The 16,062-nt window shown below is 29.2% G+C and overlaps 4 protein-coding genes across 8 annotated transcripts; all 4 read left to right on the forward strand.

Moving 5' to 3' along the window:
- The first annotated feature begins 32 nt into the window (after nt 1–32).
- LOC105424054 (odorant receptor 13a-like) lies at nt 33–5,689 on the forward strand. 5 transcript variants are annotated; one of them, XM_025217535.2, is made up of 7 exons: nt 33–875; nt 1,238–1,510; nt 1,875–2,355; nt 2,812–2,911; nt 3,073–3,198; nt 3,451–3,609; nt 3,847–5,689. In XM_025217535.2, exons 1-7 carry the CDS (start codon nt 860–862, stop codon nt 3,904–3,906), a joined length of 1,215 nt encoding a protein of 404 aa, XP_025073320.2. In that variant the 5' UTR covers nt 33–859; the 3' UTR covers nt 3,907–5,689. The 5 variants fall into 5 exon arrangements, with proteins under 5 accessions (XP_025073320.2, XP_088933510.1, XP_088933512.1 ...); XM_089077384.1 differs by having other exon boundaries at nt 3,503–3,609; XM_089077386.1 differs by lacking the exon at nt 3,847–5,689 and adding an exon at nt 3,032–3,051 and having other exon boundaries at nt 3,152–3,198; nt 3,503–3,618.
- A 692-nt stretch (nt 5,690–6,381) lies between these two features.
- On the forward strand, nt 6,382–10,206 carry LOC105424024 (odorant receptor 13a-like). Its single transcript, XM_011634056.3, has 5 exons — nt 6,382–6,841; nt 7,098–7,197; nt 7,318–7,440; nt 8,397–8,552; nt 9,023–10,206. The coding sequence occupies exons 1-5, from the start codon at nt 6,414–6,416 to the stop codon at nt 9,080–9,082; spliced, it is 867 nt and encodes a 288-aa protein (XP_011632358.3). The 5' UTR covers nt 6,382–6,413; the 3' UTR covers nt 9,083–10,206.
- An 11-nt stretch (nt 10,207–10,217) lies between these two features.
- LOC105424025 (uncharacterized) lies at nt 10,218–13,431 on the forward strand. Its single transcript, XM_011634057.3, has 4 exons — nt 10,218–11,411; nt 11,691–11,802; nt 12,341–12,494; nt 12,983–13,431. Exons 1-4 carry the CDS (start codon nt 11,241–11,243, stop codon nt 13,122–13,124), a joined length of 579 nt encoding a protein of 192 aa, XP_011632359.2. The 5' UTR covers nt 10,218–11,240; the 3' UTR covers nt 13,125–13,431.
- Nucleotides 13,432–14,531: 1,100 nt separating this feature from the next.
- Nucleotides 14,532–15,914, forward strand: Prosalpha7 (proteasome alpha7 subunit). Its single transcript, XM_011634054.3, has 4 exons — nt 14,532–14,696; nt 14,788–14,870; nt 15,057–15,448; nt 15,570–15,914. The coding sequence occupies exons 1-4, from the start codon at nt 14,676–14,678 to the stop codon at nt 15,836–15,838; spliced, it is 765 nt and encodes a 254-aa protein (XP_011632356.1). The 5' UTR covers nt 14,532–14,675; the 3' UTR covers nt 15,839–15,914.
- Nucleotides 15,915–16,062: the final 148 nt, after the last annotated feature.

Consider the following 16,062-nt stretch of genomic DNA (forward strand, 5'->3'; position numbering starts at 1 on the left):
ATTGTTTGGAAAAGTAAGACATATAATTAATATATTGTTGTTTCCGTATGTGTCTAAAAATATACTTTTTGTAATTATTAAATTAAATATTGTTTCCGTTTTCCTATTTTGTTATATATTTTTATTGTATATATTTTGCATTAAAATTTATTCATAACATTCAGTTATGATTACCATTAATAAATAACTGATATTTTAATTATATTTTTTATGTTTTGAATTGCATTGAAAACATCAATGGGATGGGACTTATACTTTTACTAACTTTTACTAACGATAAGAGATAAAGAAAGTAAAACTGGAGAAATAATATAAAATGAAATGAATTTAATATAAATGATTACATTAATTTTTTAATAATTGAACAAGCAGGCTTATATGTATTATCTGTAATATTACTTTCTAAAAAAATACACTTTTCTGCGCAACAAGCGCAAATTATTATTCGATTATTCTCAAATTGTTCATTCGCCTCTGTTTAGAAATTAGTATTATGAGTTAAGGAGATATTTTTAAATTAGATATTTAAAAAGTAAAAATTGTTAATTTTGTTATATTGAAATAATACGTACCTATGTTAAGTAATTAAATAATAATTCTTGCTTAAAATATGAACAATTCATAATGATTAAAATTTATATAGTTTGTTAACAAATTATTATATAAGCGAACATATCGAAAACGTTGCGAAGTGTTCGGTACGAGATAGTAGCTTTCTCTAGTTCTACTTTAGAGTCTTTCGTACGGAGGGTAGATCACCTTCTGCGTCGGAGCATGCGTGATCCTGAGAGAAGGGATGGGAAAAAGTCGACCGTAAGAATGTTTTAGTCGTTGCAGTGTCGATATCCGTTAAGTATCGATGGATGCTGATCAAGGTACGTGCGGAGAAAAAAGACGTATATACACTTGTGAATTGTTAATTGTTAATAGATAATACAATCATCATTTGAAGATAATTATATCTAAATTCAAACGTTAGAGAAGAAGATCCGAGATTGTTTAAGAGAATTCATCAAATAATTTGTAAAATATAGTGCGCAGTTAAATGTTAAGTGTTTTAAAAAAATTAAGAAATATATTGTTATAATTTGTAATTACATAAAAATTTCGTATATTGTATTATTTTATGAATCACATCAATATTTTTTTATATTAAAATAATACATTATTAATATCAAATAGTGATTAAAATAATTTTGTTTGTTTTCAACTTTTAACACAAGTTTGATTTGCATAGACCTAAATTTTGCGATCGGATGGAATCGATTCAATTTGAACCTCGTCGGCATCTGGCCTGATCCGTTACAAAATTCTAAACAAAAGGGACTCTCCTCATGTCGTTTCATGGTAGCCAGCTTCTTCATGCTAGGCTTTATGTGCATTCCGCAATCAGCGAATCTCATATTCATTTGGGGTAATGTGGACATGATGACTGAAAATCTAGCGACCGCCAACATCCCAGTCGCGAATGCTTTTATGAAAGCATTCACTATTTGGCGTCATAGAAAAGGTACAAAAACTGAAAATTATTAAAAAATATAAAAAATAATTTTTTGTAAAATATAACTGCATCTCATAAATTTAATTTTTTCAAATATACTAATTTATTAACTATTTGTTATTACTTTTGTGTTATAACTATTTGTTATAACTATTTGTTTATTACTTTTAATTTTCATTTCTACGAATCGGCAATAATAAATAAATTTTGTTTCTTGTTTATATTTTTGATTATCTTCTATAATTGTTTCATAAATTCTTATGAATATCAATCATGCGAAATAACGAGCTATCAATTAATAATATTTAATAATAAACCAAATAAAATTGATTCCTTTTGAACACTTTCAAAAATCCAAAACATCTGCCCGAAGTTTTGAAGCCGTTGGTCGACTTCTTCTATCAAGATTGGCACTCGTCAAAAACATCGCAGGAAAGAACGATTATGCTGAAGAATGCCAAGCTTGTCAGGAAGATATCCATCTGGTGTACAATCTTGACACAAGTCATGGTGACTATTTACATCGTTTTAAGAATTTCAATGATCGCCAAGTTTCCACGAAACGATACGGCTCGTCCTATGCTTTATACGGCCTATTTCCCTTTTGACATTACTCGAAGTCCAATCTTCGAATTGATTTGCGTATGCCAGATTCTATCAGCTTACAGCGCGACAGTTTCTTACACCGGTAGTGACAGTTTCATCTCCATGCTGGTGCTCCACACCTGTGGCCAATTCCAAAACTTACACGACAGACTCAAGAATCTCGCTAACGACACGGGTGGAATGAAAACGTCTAAGGAATTTAAAAGTGAGCTGAAGCAAATCGTAAAGAGACACGAGCATTTAAACTGGTTCGTATTGTTTGAGTAACATGAGAATACTTTAAAATATATTCTATTTTTTATAATTGTCTACCGTATAAGATAGATTATAAAAATAATTATTATTATGATAGATAATTGCTGGATACTGAAATATTAATTAAACAAATCAATATAAGTGAAATTACTTAGCAGGCAGGATCTTAAATGTCTAGTAGTAATTTCTTTTTTTTAAATTTATGTATAAAGTGTTTTATTTCACATCAAAATATCTCGGAAAATAAAAAAATAGGGAAAAATGCTTTAGACAAAAGTTTTAAGGTTACGTCATAATATTGATTCATTCGCAGGTGGAGCCAGTGTCGATATTTTTTTTATTATTGCGTCTAAAATCCTTCCTGCTGAGTAATACCACCGAGTTACATTCAAATATTAATCACAATAATCATAATCATAATTATTATAAATAATTCGAATAATTTTAAGGTTTGCAAAAACGATCGAGGAGTCTTTTAATATGGTGCTTTTAATACAGATGCTTTCTTGTACTATACAATTGTGCTTTCAAGGATTCCAGGTTTTTAGAGTAAGTAATACCGAAAACATATAATTATTCTTTCACATTTTCTATTCTATTCTATATATCCAATTTTCTATCTAATGCAAAATTGTTTGTATCAAAATGACATACGTAAATTTTTTTCAGAAAATAAATAATACAAAAATGTATGTAACAAAATATTTCAGATATTAATAATGGAAGAAGAAAATGGATCGATGACTTTCCAATTAATTTTTTTAATCATTTTTGTAATATTTATTTTAGTTCATCTGTATATTTATTGTTACGTCGGTGAGAACTTAATCGTGCAAGTAAGTTGTCTAATTATATTGTAATATAATTTACTCATTATATCTTGTTATTTTTTTGCAAAACAATATATATGATTCATCGATTTATAAATTAACTTTAATTTATAACTTATAAAGTAATTAATATAATTATCTAGAATAATAATAATCTATTGCATTTGTTATCAATTAAACTGAAAAAGAGACATACTCACATCCGCGTATTACAAAATAATTAAATTATTAAATATTAACTAATTAATAATATTTAAGAGTACCGAAATGGGATTTTCTGCATATGAATCGAACTGGTTTAATGTGGCAGGAAAAGAAGCGAGAAATCTTCTATTTATCATGCGCAGATCGGCAGCTCGGCCTCTTTGTGTCACTGCTGGGAAATTCAGCATATTTTCTTTACAAATGTTCAGTACGGTAAAAAATAATGGCTACATAGAGAATAAATTGTTTAATTTAATATCTAATATCTGCAATATCGAAAAAAAATCTTTATTGATTACAATTATTGATTACAATTATTGATTACAATTACACACACACACACACACACACACACACACACACACACACACACACACACACACACCGCACCACACACACACATTATGCACGTGTGTATTAGATATAATTTGAATTATTATTTTCTTTCAGATTGTAAGAACTTCGCTCGGTTATCTTTCTGTATTACTTACTGTAACCGAACGAAAATAATAATTCTTGTAAAGCAATTATTATTAAACAAAAATATAAAACAAAGTATAAAATTAATTTGCAATACTAAGAATATAATGTTTAATATAATGTTTCCTATCTTTAATATGCAATAAATTGTGTTTATCATATTTTGTAAATTTGTTTAAAAAAAATCAACAGATTCTTTTTGTTGAATTTATCTAGATGTATTTGTAAAATAAGCAAAAGGAGAAATATTTTATTAATACGTATTTATATTAATCAATATTTGGGAAAGAACATTTGAATAGAAAAATTTAATAGTAAATATGCATAAAAATTTTAATATATCGATTTCTTTTACAGAAAGAAGAAGATAAAAGTTTCGTAAAAATATTGGTAACAGATAAAACATATAATTATTTATATCTTTTATATTTATAATAATATTTATAATTTGTGTAGAAACAGTAGTGTAATGTTCAAAGCTTATTTTTAACATTATTTTTAACATCAATCGATAGTTGAAGAATATATTCTAGTGACCATGAGAGCCTCAAGCGTTCCTCATCGCCATTCACTTGCAAAATTCTTCAACAGAGGGAACCTTTGCGTTGCAAGTGAATAGTGAATGAATTGTTCTCAATATTAATACATATATTGTTTGAGATTACAATTATTTTTTATTTATTAATGGCAAAAATATGGAAGAATCAATATACTGTTGATGAATTAAAAATTTAAAAGAATTCGTAATTTAGCAACAGTATGAGTGCTTTTTTTAGAAATGTAAAACAATCGGATTTTTAAAAATTTATTTGCTTAAACTTAATAAACTTAATAAACAAAAATAATATCATTACGTATTTTCATTAATAATATCAATTAAATTTCTTAACTTTATTTAGCATTTAGAATAAGAAATTTTTAGAGAGAATATCAGGGCAATTCATTAAAAAGGGATGTTTAAAATATTAATAATATTTTGAGTCTTTCCAGATTATATAATAATTGAGATATAATTATAGATTATAGATTATACATCGATTATAATTATAGATTATACATCGAGCATTATTGTATATTCTCATACAATAGCTTACTTCTTATATGACAATGTTCTCGAAGAGCATGCGTCGTCAAGACTCGCATGCGCTTTTAAAAGATGAGTCCTTTCAGTTACTTTAACGTCGTTGTCGCGTAAGCCTCGAGAGATGTCGATCGAGGTCGATTTAGATTTGTCTAAGTTCTTTTTAGAATTAAATATTTCCTAATTCTCATGTTATTTTATAAAGAATCATTAATTTATTTCTATTTAACTTTTATTTTATTTAATAGAAGAATTATTATATTTCTTACACGTTAACGTTCTTTTTTTTAACGTGTGTATTAGATATAATTTGCTACCTTTAATATGCAATAAAATTGTGTTCGTCATATTTTGTAAATTTGTTTACAAAGAATCAACAGATGCTTTTTGTTGAATTTATCTAGATGTTGTATTTGTAAAATAAGCAAAAGGAGAAATATTTTATTAATACGTATTTATATTAATCAATATTTGGGAAGGAACATTTGAATAGAAAAATTTAACAGTAAATATGCATAAAAATTTTAATATATCGATTTCTTTTACGGAAGTATTATTTCTTTAGGAGAGAAGAAGATAAAAGTTTCGTAAAAATATAAAATTATCAAAATTATGATAGGAAAAGCGTTTTATATACGTAAAATGATATAAAATTACAAAAAAATTTTTTTTCTCACTAACATTTTATTTTTACTTAAAAAAGGCAGATGCGGAGTACGCGTACGGGTGGAATCGTTATATCATGACATTTATAGGAATTTGGCCAGAAAACAGAAATCTCAATCAAGCTTCGAGTTATATAGCGATAATTGCCATTCTAGCGATGCTTTGCTTCTGCTGTGCACCACAATCAGCCAATTTGCCATTCATCTGGGGCGACTTTGACTCCGTGGTAGACAACTTAGCCATGGGAAACATAACGATTTCGATCTCGCTGTTGAAAACCATCATGTTCTGGTCTAACGGTGCACGTAAATATATTACTTTTTATACAGTAGAGATATTAATCTCAATTTTCTATCTATATAGTGTGCATATAATAGTTTAATGTCTTCGTAAACAGCTTAGATTGCAAAAGTGTTTTTATAAATTTTCTAGCAAGAAGAATGAAACTCAATGTTTTCTCTGCTCGAAAGCAATTGTTCTCTAACATTTTTATATATAATAGATGGGCTAAACGTAATAAAACATTTTCAAAGCTTATTCCTTCTATAATAATTCACGATCATTAAGATTTGTTTAAATAACAACTTCTTAAACATACTTCACGCTTCTAATTAAAACGTATTTTATATTTTAATCTCTCTGAGATTTCAAAATAATTTAGTCGGCTTTATAATTGCGTAATTTGGAATTCTTTTTAATCGTGAAATTTAAATCCTTTTTAACATTCTGTGAAGGACCTAAAAATCCTTTTTAACATTTTGTAAAAGACCTAAAGACACTTGTATCGTGTATGGCGAAGGACTGGAGCGTAATTGAGGATAAACGGGACCGTAAGACGATGTCGGACATCGCGAACTTCACCAGGAAGCTGGCGATAAGCAGCGTCGTGCTCGTTCAGTTTGTGCTCATAGCCTACGTCGTGTTTCGATACTTGCAGGCTCGAGAAACCGGTCATATGATATTGTTCCGCGCGTACCATCCGTACAACGTGACCAGCAGCCCTTTTTACGAGCTGACACTTTTCGGTCAATTCCTGGGCATGATATACGCGGCGAATAGTTACACGGTGGTGGACACCTTCGTCGCCATCTTGGTGCTTTATACGTGCGGCCAGCTTTCGAATCTACGTTGCAAACTAACGAATCTGCGCGCCGACACAACGGCGAAGTTCCAGATGAAGCTGAGAACTGTCGTGAGGAGGCACGAATATCTCAACAGGTGAGATCGATCGGAGGATCGACGACGGGTAAAAGACGGGTAAAAGTGCGGATTATCGCGTGGTTAATTGCTATTCTTGGGGATAATTATTTATCTCGTGTCTGTCGCAGGCATGATAATGCTGAGTTACTTCAAGATCTTAGGCTACGGAAAAACACGAACACATGAAACACGATACTATGATTGTTGAAAATATATATGTGATTTATAAAATTTTATTAGACACGCTTGTCTTGACAATGGCGTTTTCCGTAAGATTTGCAGAAACGATCGAAGACTGTTTCAACATGATGCTTCTGCTACAAATGCTGGGATGCTCGTTGCAACTTTGTTTTCAGTGTTTGCAGGTGTTCATGGTAAGTGATAAAAAAGAAAATGGAGAGATACAATTTCAATGTAAATAAATAAAAAAAAAAGAAAAAAAAGATAAAAAATCCCGCTGGTATCACGATATTCCTCGTTGTTTTTAATTGTAGTCATTAATGGACAAAATGGATGAAGTATTCTTCTCTCAATTCTCTTTTCTTACAATCTACCTGGTTTATATAATGCTGCAATTATATCTGTATTGTTACATCGGCGAAAAATTACTTGTCGAGGTAATACGACAATTTATTTATTGATAATTTATTGATTTATTTATTGATGTAAATCCCGAAATAGATATATATCGAAAATATCTCGGATTATATTTCTAAGAACAAGATTAAATTTTTAGACGAATATAAGAATTATTTCGTATTGATATTATTGTATTGATCGAATAATACTGTTATATCGATCAATCAATAAAATATGTTTAATAGATGAATATATATGAAATATTAACATTTTCTAACGTTAAATATTATCTTAGAAAGTGATCTCATTTGTTTTGTCATAACAAAGATTGTATTTCAGAATAATGCAGTCGTTAATAATAACTATGATACACGCTTTCATATTAAGATAATCCGCATGACGCTTTGAATGTTAACAAGCGAGAGTGAAATATGTTTTTTTTTTCATCATTTTTTTGTTTCTTTTGCCTAGTAATTAGTTAACTATTTCTTCCAAGTGCATAACGAATCATTCAATCAGAAGATTGGTGAACCAATCAATCTGACGGAAATGTTTTATATATATGTTTTATATATATATATATAAAATTGTTAATTAATTAATTATTTTGAAAAATATGCATTATTTTTGTAAACTTTTAAAATCTTATAAAAATAGACATTAATTTATTTATTATTTGAATAAGTTTTAATTTATGTGTTCGCAATGTAAGTCGGGAAATCAAAAACTATGCATTTTCAATAAATCAGAAAGATCTTTTAAGTATTTAATTTACAATACATGTCAAAGAAAACATATATAAAAAAATGCTAATCCAAAATAGAAGAAAAAAGATTGCTTTGTCAATAAAGAAAACTAAGGGTTTTTCGAGGGTTTTTCAAATTCATACATAGAATCTCTGATTGCGATTTCATATTTTGCGTGAGTGCATCTTCATTTTGTCGTTAGCTACGATTCATGTTTCCTTTGGAATCTTTTGAATCTGACATTCCAGAGTACGAAAATAGCATACGCGGCATATGACTGCAGTTGGTACAACTTGTCAGTGCATGAAGCGAGATCGCTAATGATCATCATGTGTCGTGCTCGGACGCCATTGCAAATCACTGCCGGCCGCTTTTGTTCTTTCAACCGGCAACTTTACAGCGAGGTATGAAATTATAAAACAATTAGAGCGATGTTACTATTTTTTCTTTAAATCCCTTTAATTTTAAATTTGTATTTAATCACTAGATATTTAATTAGTTTAATTATATATATATATAAATATATAAAATTTATATATATATAAATTTTATTTTTAATTTTATTTATTATATATATATATATATATATATATATATATATATATATTCTTCTTTTTACGCATGCGCGTGTATATGTGTACATAGTATAAATATGCATATATTGTGTAATAACTTGTGTTTGAATAGCATGCACATATCTTTAATTTTTCAATAATTAATATTATAAAAAATTTAATTGCTGTTCTAATTTTATTAAAAAAATATGTGTAACAATTTTTTCTAACAAAGAAATGTATAATTACTAATTGTAAAATTATGTATTAATTCAAAAGACTTCGAAGGATATAAAATCGATATGATATATCGATTTTAGGTTCTGAAAAGATCAGTGGCTTACATGTCGTGTATCTGCGCGATAAACAGCGTTGGGTGAAAAATATAATCATAATAATCATGTTATATCTGTTAATTGTTTAATTAAATTATATTAATTATGATAGCGACAATGTATATTTTCGAAACATTTGTAAGGAATGCTCTGGTAAATTAGTATCAAATAAATTAATTATAATCAATGCGCGTAGGTAATGTGATTTAAAAAGTCTTTCATTTTATAGGAAAGAATTATTGACAACAATTATTAAAGAGTATATCTGTTAACAATATATAATGTGTTTCAGAGAATGAGAGTAATAAAAAAGATAGAATAGATAGTAGACCGATAAGTATAATAATAAAAAAAATATTATAAAACTGTTTAAAATAAAATTCATTTTATCAATTTAATATACAAGAAATAATTTACTAAATAATTATAATAATAATTAAGTAATAATGTTAAGTATTTTATGTGCAAATATATATAATATAAACTAAGATATCTTTTGCTTCTTCTACTGCTTTTTTAATTCTTAATTCTTGTAAAGAATAAATAAAAAATTCAAATGTAATATAAATTGTTAATATGCTAATATATTGTTTAATTGCATTTTGTTATCCATAAAAACAATATTCTTTCGTTCTAATATATTTGTGTTTGACAAAGTTAATTCGAATTTTTATTCCTTCCGAGTACGATATAAATCCATCAAGCAATCGAAGTTTTATTATTATCTTATATTAAAGTGTGTCATTGTGCATAAAAAAAGGCGTCCCCTCGGGGCGTAATATGCAAATTCTGTGACTTCTACACGTGTGCAAAAACGATCTCGATGAATAAGAGATGTAAGAGGGGCATTATACGAAAGAAAAAAAGATGAGGGGACGCGACGTGACGAAACGAAAATAGCAGGGTACAGCGGCGAGTATTAATGAGGTTTCCAACAGGAGTTGGATCTCACATTAAGTATGCAACGGAAACTCCGTGGAAAAAACATTTTCCTCATTTTTTTCACCGGCTTGTTTTTCCGTTCCAGCTATTCGCCCTGGGCGGGTGCATATTTAAGCAACTTGATCCGTCACGAACGAATTACTCACGCAAAGTGCACATCACCGATGCATATTTGATGAAAGAGTCTATAGACCCGGTGATTACGTGTTCAACAGTTCACATTACAAGTTTGTAAACTATTGCGTCTATGGCGGCAAGATGGTGTCTCCGTTTTCATATGAGAATACGATAAAATACGAGAAATTCTACGAGAAATTCACGAATTTATCATCACGAATATGTCCGATCGATAATTCGTAGTTTCGATCGCTCCGTCGACCTCTCGCTACCAGTTTGCTCGTCGTTCCGCGCCATCGAGATCTTACGGCGCAGAAATATATCGAAACTTGTACGCCGGATACTTGTCATTTTTGACATTTTTTAAAAATATTTTAACATTTTCAATTTAACAATTCGCACGTGACAACAACGTTTCGCGTCGTAGAAAATATTTGCGCGAAACAGTATCGCGTGTTTTCTTTTTCTTTTTTTTTTGGAGACGCAAACGCCAGATGAAAAATCGACGAGCGCCAATATAACGTCCATCTGAGAATACAACAAAGGGATCATCGAGCAAATATTCGGGCGAATTTATGAACGCATCGTTTAATTCCATTGTTTCATTCGGGTAAAAGTTTGCAAGTGATGTGCTTTCACCGCTTATTTCCGTTAACCTGCGAGGAAAGTGCGCGCAGAGATTACGGCGGAAAGTTGGTGAGCGACTAATGGGTATCATTAACGATTGCGTGGCCTATTGTCACAATGGAGAAAATCAGAAGATGACAGTTACTAACTTCGAGCTTAGATGGACGCGGATAAAATGTCTTCACGCTTTGCCGAGAGAGCAACGGGCGCGTCCAATATAAAAGTACGTTGCTATGCAGGCCGCAACGTTACTTCGACTTTAAACGTTCGAGTTAAACATTTAGTTTTATATATCGTTTTGATATTTCGATTTGAATAACAAAACGCTTCGAAGATTGTCCTGGTAGAACAGTATAACTGAGATATCGAGAAAAGAGGCTAAAGAAATTCGGTTGCACTTGGAGATAAATCGAGAAAATGATATTCATGATTTAAGTGTCTTAATTTAAAAGATTTATCTTTTAATAATAAAAAAATATTACCTTCGTTTTGTTAATAACGAGTGTCATTAAGAAGAATGATGATTAATGAGAGAGTGTTTGTGCTGATTGCACTGGTAATCTACGGCGTGTGTGCTCGCACCGCCGACAATCGAGATTCTTATAGAGAAGCCAATGATAAAAAGTATTCCGGGTCCATGTTGGCTGAAATTGCAAAGGAAATCATGCAAAGATCAACGACCAGTCAGGTAATAAGAATTAAATGTTATTGATTGGGATGTCATGAGAGATTTCAATGTTTATTATTTTATTAAAATTACGACAATTGAATACTGAAGAACAAACAAAAAAATAATGTAAAATAAATTTCTTTAATAGTTCCTTAATAGTTTCAATCACATTTGAGATTATTTTAATTAGGTATATGTTTGAATATCATTTATTTAAAAAAATTGAAATTACACCTTGTAAAAAACGTTTAGCACTAATTGTCTGGCAATATATAAAAGGTGATTGCAACATTACAGGTGTTGAATTTAAATCTTTCAAACCTGCTGTTACTTTTGGTACTCAAAGCAGTTGTATTTGGCGCTGGCTATATAGGAAATCACGGATACAAAGGACGTGAATTAGAGGATGGTAATTTCAACAACCTTCTATAACATATAACTAGCAAAAAAATTACACAAAATTACACAAAAAAATTACACAAAACATACACTGGCATTTTATTTCTAATTTTTTAATATTTTATTACAAAAATTAGATTGTTGATATATAAAATTCTAACTCTTTTTTAAACTGCTCGGTTAACAAAAAATAATACATCAGTAAAATACTAAATTATGTTTTGCGCGCGCGCGCGCGCGTGTGTGTGTGTGTGTGTGTGTGTGTGTGTGTGTGTGTGTGTGATGGAAATAAAATGTGAGATGAAAATAAAATAAAACTCGAAAATGTAGCTATATATTGAATATATTATTTCAAAGTTAATGGGGACTATGATTTGATATTTGTTCCAATTCGTTTTTTCCGAAAAGTTGCATTAACATTAACCATTAATATGCAAAACTCATGTCTTGTTGTATTTTGAGACAAAAACGCGACAAACAATAAAACTAAAAATTGCTAAGATAATACCTAGTCTTTCTTTAATTATAATTGTTTCTATTAATTTCAGAAAATGTCGTGTCGGAAGGTGAGCTTTCGCTAGCTCTAGGATATTTAATGGGTGATACTTGTTTATACAGAGCAGCTTGCGAAGCACCACATGTCGCGAAACAATATCTTGGTGCGGCGGAAATGCTCTTGCAAACAATAAAGTTAATACCACAGTACGTATATAAAATATTTTTATAAAAAGGCAACAAAAGATCTTTAAATAATTTAAACATTCAGTACTGTAAAATAAAATACTTGATATTGTTTATGCTTTTTAAGAATGCAAAACTCACTGTCATTATTATATTAGATAAACATAAATGAAATGTTCTTTTTATGATATTTGAATTTATATTTACATCGAAACGTAGCTTCTCTTTTTTTTATTAATTGTTTCTATTATTTTAGTATATACATTTTAAATTAAATATAAAATTAAATAAAAATATAGTAATAACGTTTGTTAAAATAAAATAAATTCGTTTTTTAAAATAAAATCACATGGCAGAGTAATATATCAAATAATTAATTTGATTTATTTTAAATTAAATGTTATTTTGAAGATCCATAGAAAATATAGAAAATTAAATAGAGAGTAATGTTTAATAAAAATATAAAAATAAAATGGCAAACAATCAATGTAAAATTTGTGTTTCCGCAGAAGCTTACCTGCAGAACCCAATTATGAGAGGACAATCGCAGAATTCCGGAAGGCAATTGAATATGGCAATATCGAGCGATGTCCGGAATACAGTTGCAAAAAAGAGAATATAAATAATTTCTTGCAAAGAGAAAAACGATAACGCAAATATTAATACCGTATCTATTTCATATTTCCTTCTCATTCTCTTATCAAGGTATAAAAATCGAATGTTTTTAGATATATCTTTTTAAAGATATTAATTTTTTATTGTAGAAATTATTTTACTTTTATTATTTTATAATTAGAATGATAATTATCTAATAATGATGATAGATAAATTAAGAAAAATGAAAAAAATATTATTATTATAATCAGAAAATAAAGATTATTTTTGAGTAAATTGTATTTCTAATAACATTATTATTAATATTATTTTTATAAAGAAAATATACAATTGCAATCTAAAATATAATTATATAATTTTTTGTGTTAATTTTTTCTTAATAATTATTATTAAATGTTTAAAATTATTATTATTATAAAAATATTTATTATACAAATTATTATTATAAAAATATTATTCGATCAGTGTATAAAATTTTTATAAATTTCTGAAAAAGTAAAAGATAAGATTTAAAAATCTTTTAACTTTAAAATTATTAACTTTAAATTATTCTAGAAATATTTCTCATCAATAATTTATTAAAGCTATTATGTTTATCAATGCTATTATATTATTTTTAAAAAAATAGCAAAATAAAATTATCTATTATACTCAAATATTTCTCCATGATAAAAACTATCGTTCAATCAATGGCCGACATGAAATGAGTTTGTTTCTTAATTTATTCAAGAAACTAAATTCAATTTATGATCAAAGTTTTGAAACATAATCTCATCGTAAATAAAAAAAAATATTTGTATTTCTTTTTCAAACACCTTGTTTTAATATTTTTATGCGCAAAATATAAAAATTGATTTATGTAAAAAACGTATTATTTAATTTTTAAAAATTATATATATGTAACTGCATTTTTTCAATATGCATCTTTGCATTAAGGAAAAATATAAATTTATAGAATGTGCGACAAAACTTTTATATCATTCAAATATTCTCTTTTTCAATCTTTGTACAAGAAAACGAAAACTACAACTCATCCTAATTATGTAATTCTCTCTATTAACTTTGATTTTTAAATTACACTCAAATATATAATTATATAATTTAAGATTTAAATATTCTCATAATTCAAATAAATACAATTTAAATCAATCGAGTAAACAATGCGAGTAAAAAAAAAGAATTCTATTTTTATGACGTAGATGATTCTCGAGCCATGTTTTTTGATTAGCGGTGTCTCTCGTTGTAGATTTGTTTCCAATTTAAATCTTTGTTTTTTGAAAACTTTATTTTTCGTGTAAGGATTAACTTGTTCTGTTTGTAAAAATCGAAAAAAATGTTGTCAACAAATCTGACGGAGATAGATATCTTTGTTCTATTATTGCGTCGACATTCATACATTTGCGCCTGTAATTTGTGCCACGAGATGGCGCTGGAAGCGCCGCCACTGCCTAACCCAATCTGACAGTCGCGGTGACCACCGCAGATGCAGAGTCGTTTGATTTTCGCCTGGTCACGTCGCGACAGACGTGTAAACAATTTTTCGCATTTGGGCTGCTAACGTCGTTTCTCGTACGTCTTCTTTAAGAGATGAGTTCTATAGGCACAGGAGTGAGTATGTCGTCCGTTGCTCGATATATGACCGCAAAATGCGGCAATGATGCGATTGACATATGAAATCCTAACCTAAGATTTTTTCCAGTACGATTTGTCCGCCTCGCAATTTTCGCCGGACGGACGTGTATTTCAAGTGGAATACGCGCAGAAAGCTGTCGAGAATGGAGGGTGAGTATTAACGCTCGTCTTATTCCTCATGAACTTCATTTGTAAACTCGTAACTCGATCAAAAAAATATCCAGTAGTAATATTGATGTAGCAAAAATTGATGTTACAGAATAGCTAATTAAAATATTGTTAAGGAAGAATACACGTTTATATTTTATTCATATATACAATTGAATTCTGTTGCAGAACGGTTATCGGCTTGCGTGGAAAGGATGGTGTAGTATTCGCTGTTGAAAAGATTGTAACCTCAAAGCTCTATGAGGCAGGTGCCAATAAACGGATATTTAACATAGACCAGCATGTTGGTATGGCAGTTTCTGGTATAATATCAGATGCGAGGCAAATTGCGGAGACTGCAAGATCAGAGGCCGCTAGTTATAAAGCACAGTATGGAGTTGGTATTCCATTGAGATATTTAAACGAACGAGTCTCCATGTATATGCACGCGTATACTTTGTATTCTGCTGTACGTCCGTATGGTTGCTCCGTCCTGCTCAGTGCTTATGAAATAGATGGGCCAGCATTGTATATGATAGACCCATCAGGTGTATCGTATGGCTATTATGGTTGTGCAGTAGGTAAGTAAAATAGATATAATTATTAAATATTAATAATTGAAGATATAAATATTAATAATTAAATATTAATAATGAAAATGATACATGCTGGAAGAAAATCATATTTTGCTATTTTTTGTAGGTAAAGCGAAACAATCGGCAAAAACAGAAATTGAGAAACTAAAACTACCTGAGTTGACATGTAAGGAGTTGGTTAAGGAAGCTGCTCGTATTATCTACCTCGTTCACGATGAGCTGAAGGATAAGCAATTCGAATTGGAAATGAGTTGGGTTGGCGCACATACTAACGGGAGGCATGAACGCGTACCGGCTGAGCTAAAAGCTGAAGCTGAGACGAAAGCACGGCAAGCAATGGCAGAGGATTCGGACAGTGATACCGAAGATATGTGAAACGATATATAAATACTGCCGTTAAAATTCTTTGTATTGTAAGCAATTAATATTAAATATAACATTAACACAAATATATGCACTGGTTTATGATTTTTATGATTTAGTTGCAAACAAGTAGAAAATATATTTGTTCTATGCTATAGTCTCTTCTTTTGTTCTTTATAGCTGAACTAATATATACTCGTTGTACTTAAAATGAAACAGATATATGTGATGAAAGC

This window comes from Pogonomyrmex barbatus, unplaced genomic scaffold (genome assembly GCF_055798465.1).
Source record: "Pogonomyrmex barbatus isolate J1 unplaced genomic scaffold, ASM5579846v1 scaffold2, whole genome shotgun sequence".
NCBI classification, from domain to species: domain Eukaryota; kingdom Metazoa; phylum Arthropoda; class Insecta; order Hymenoptera; family Formicidae; genus Pogonomyrmex; species Pogonomyrmex barbatus.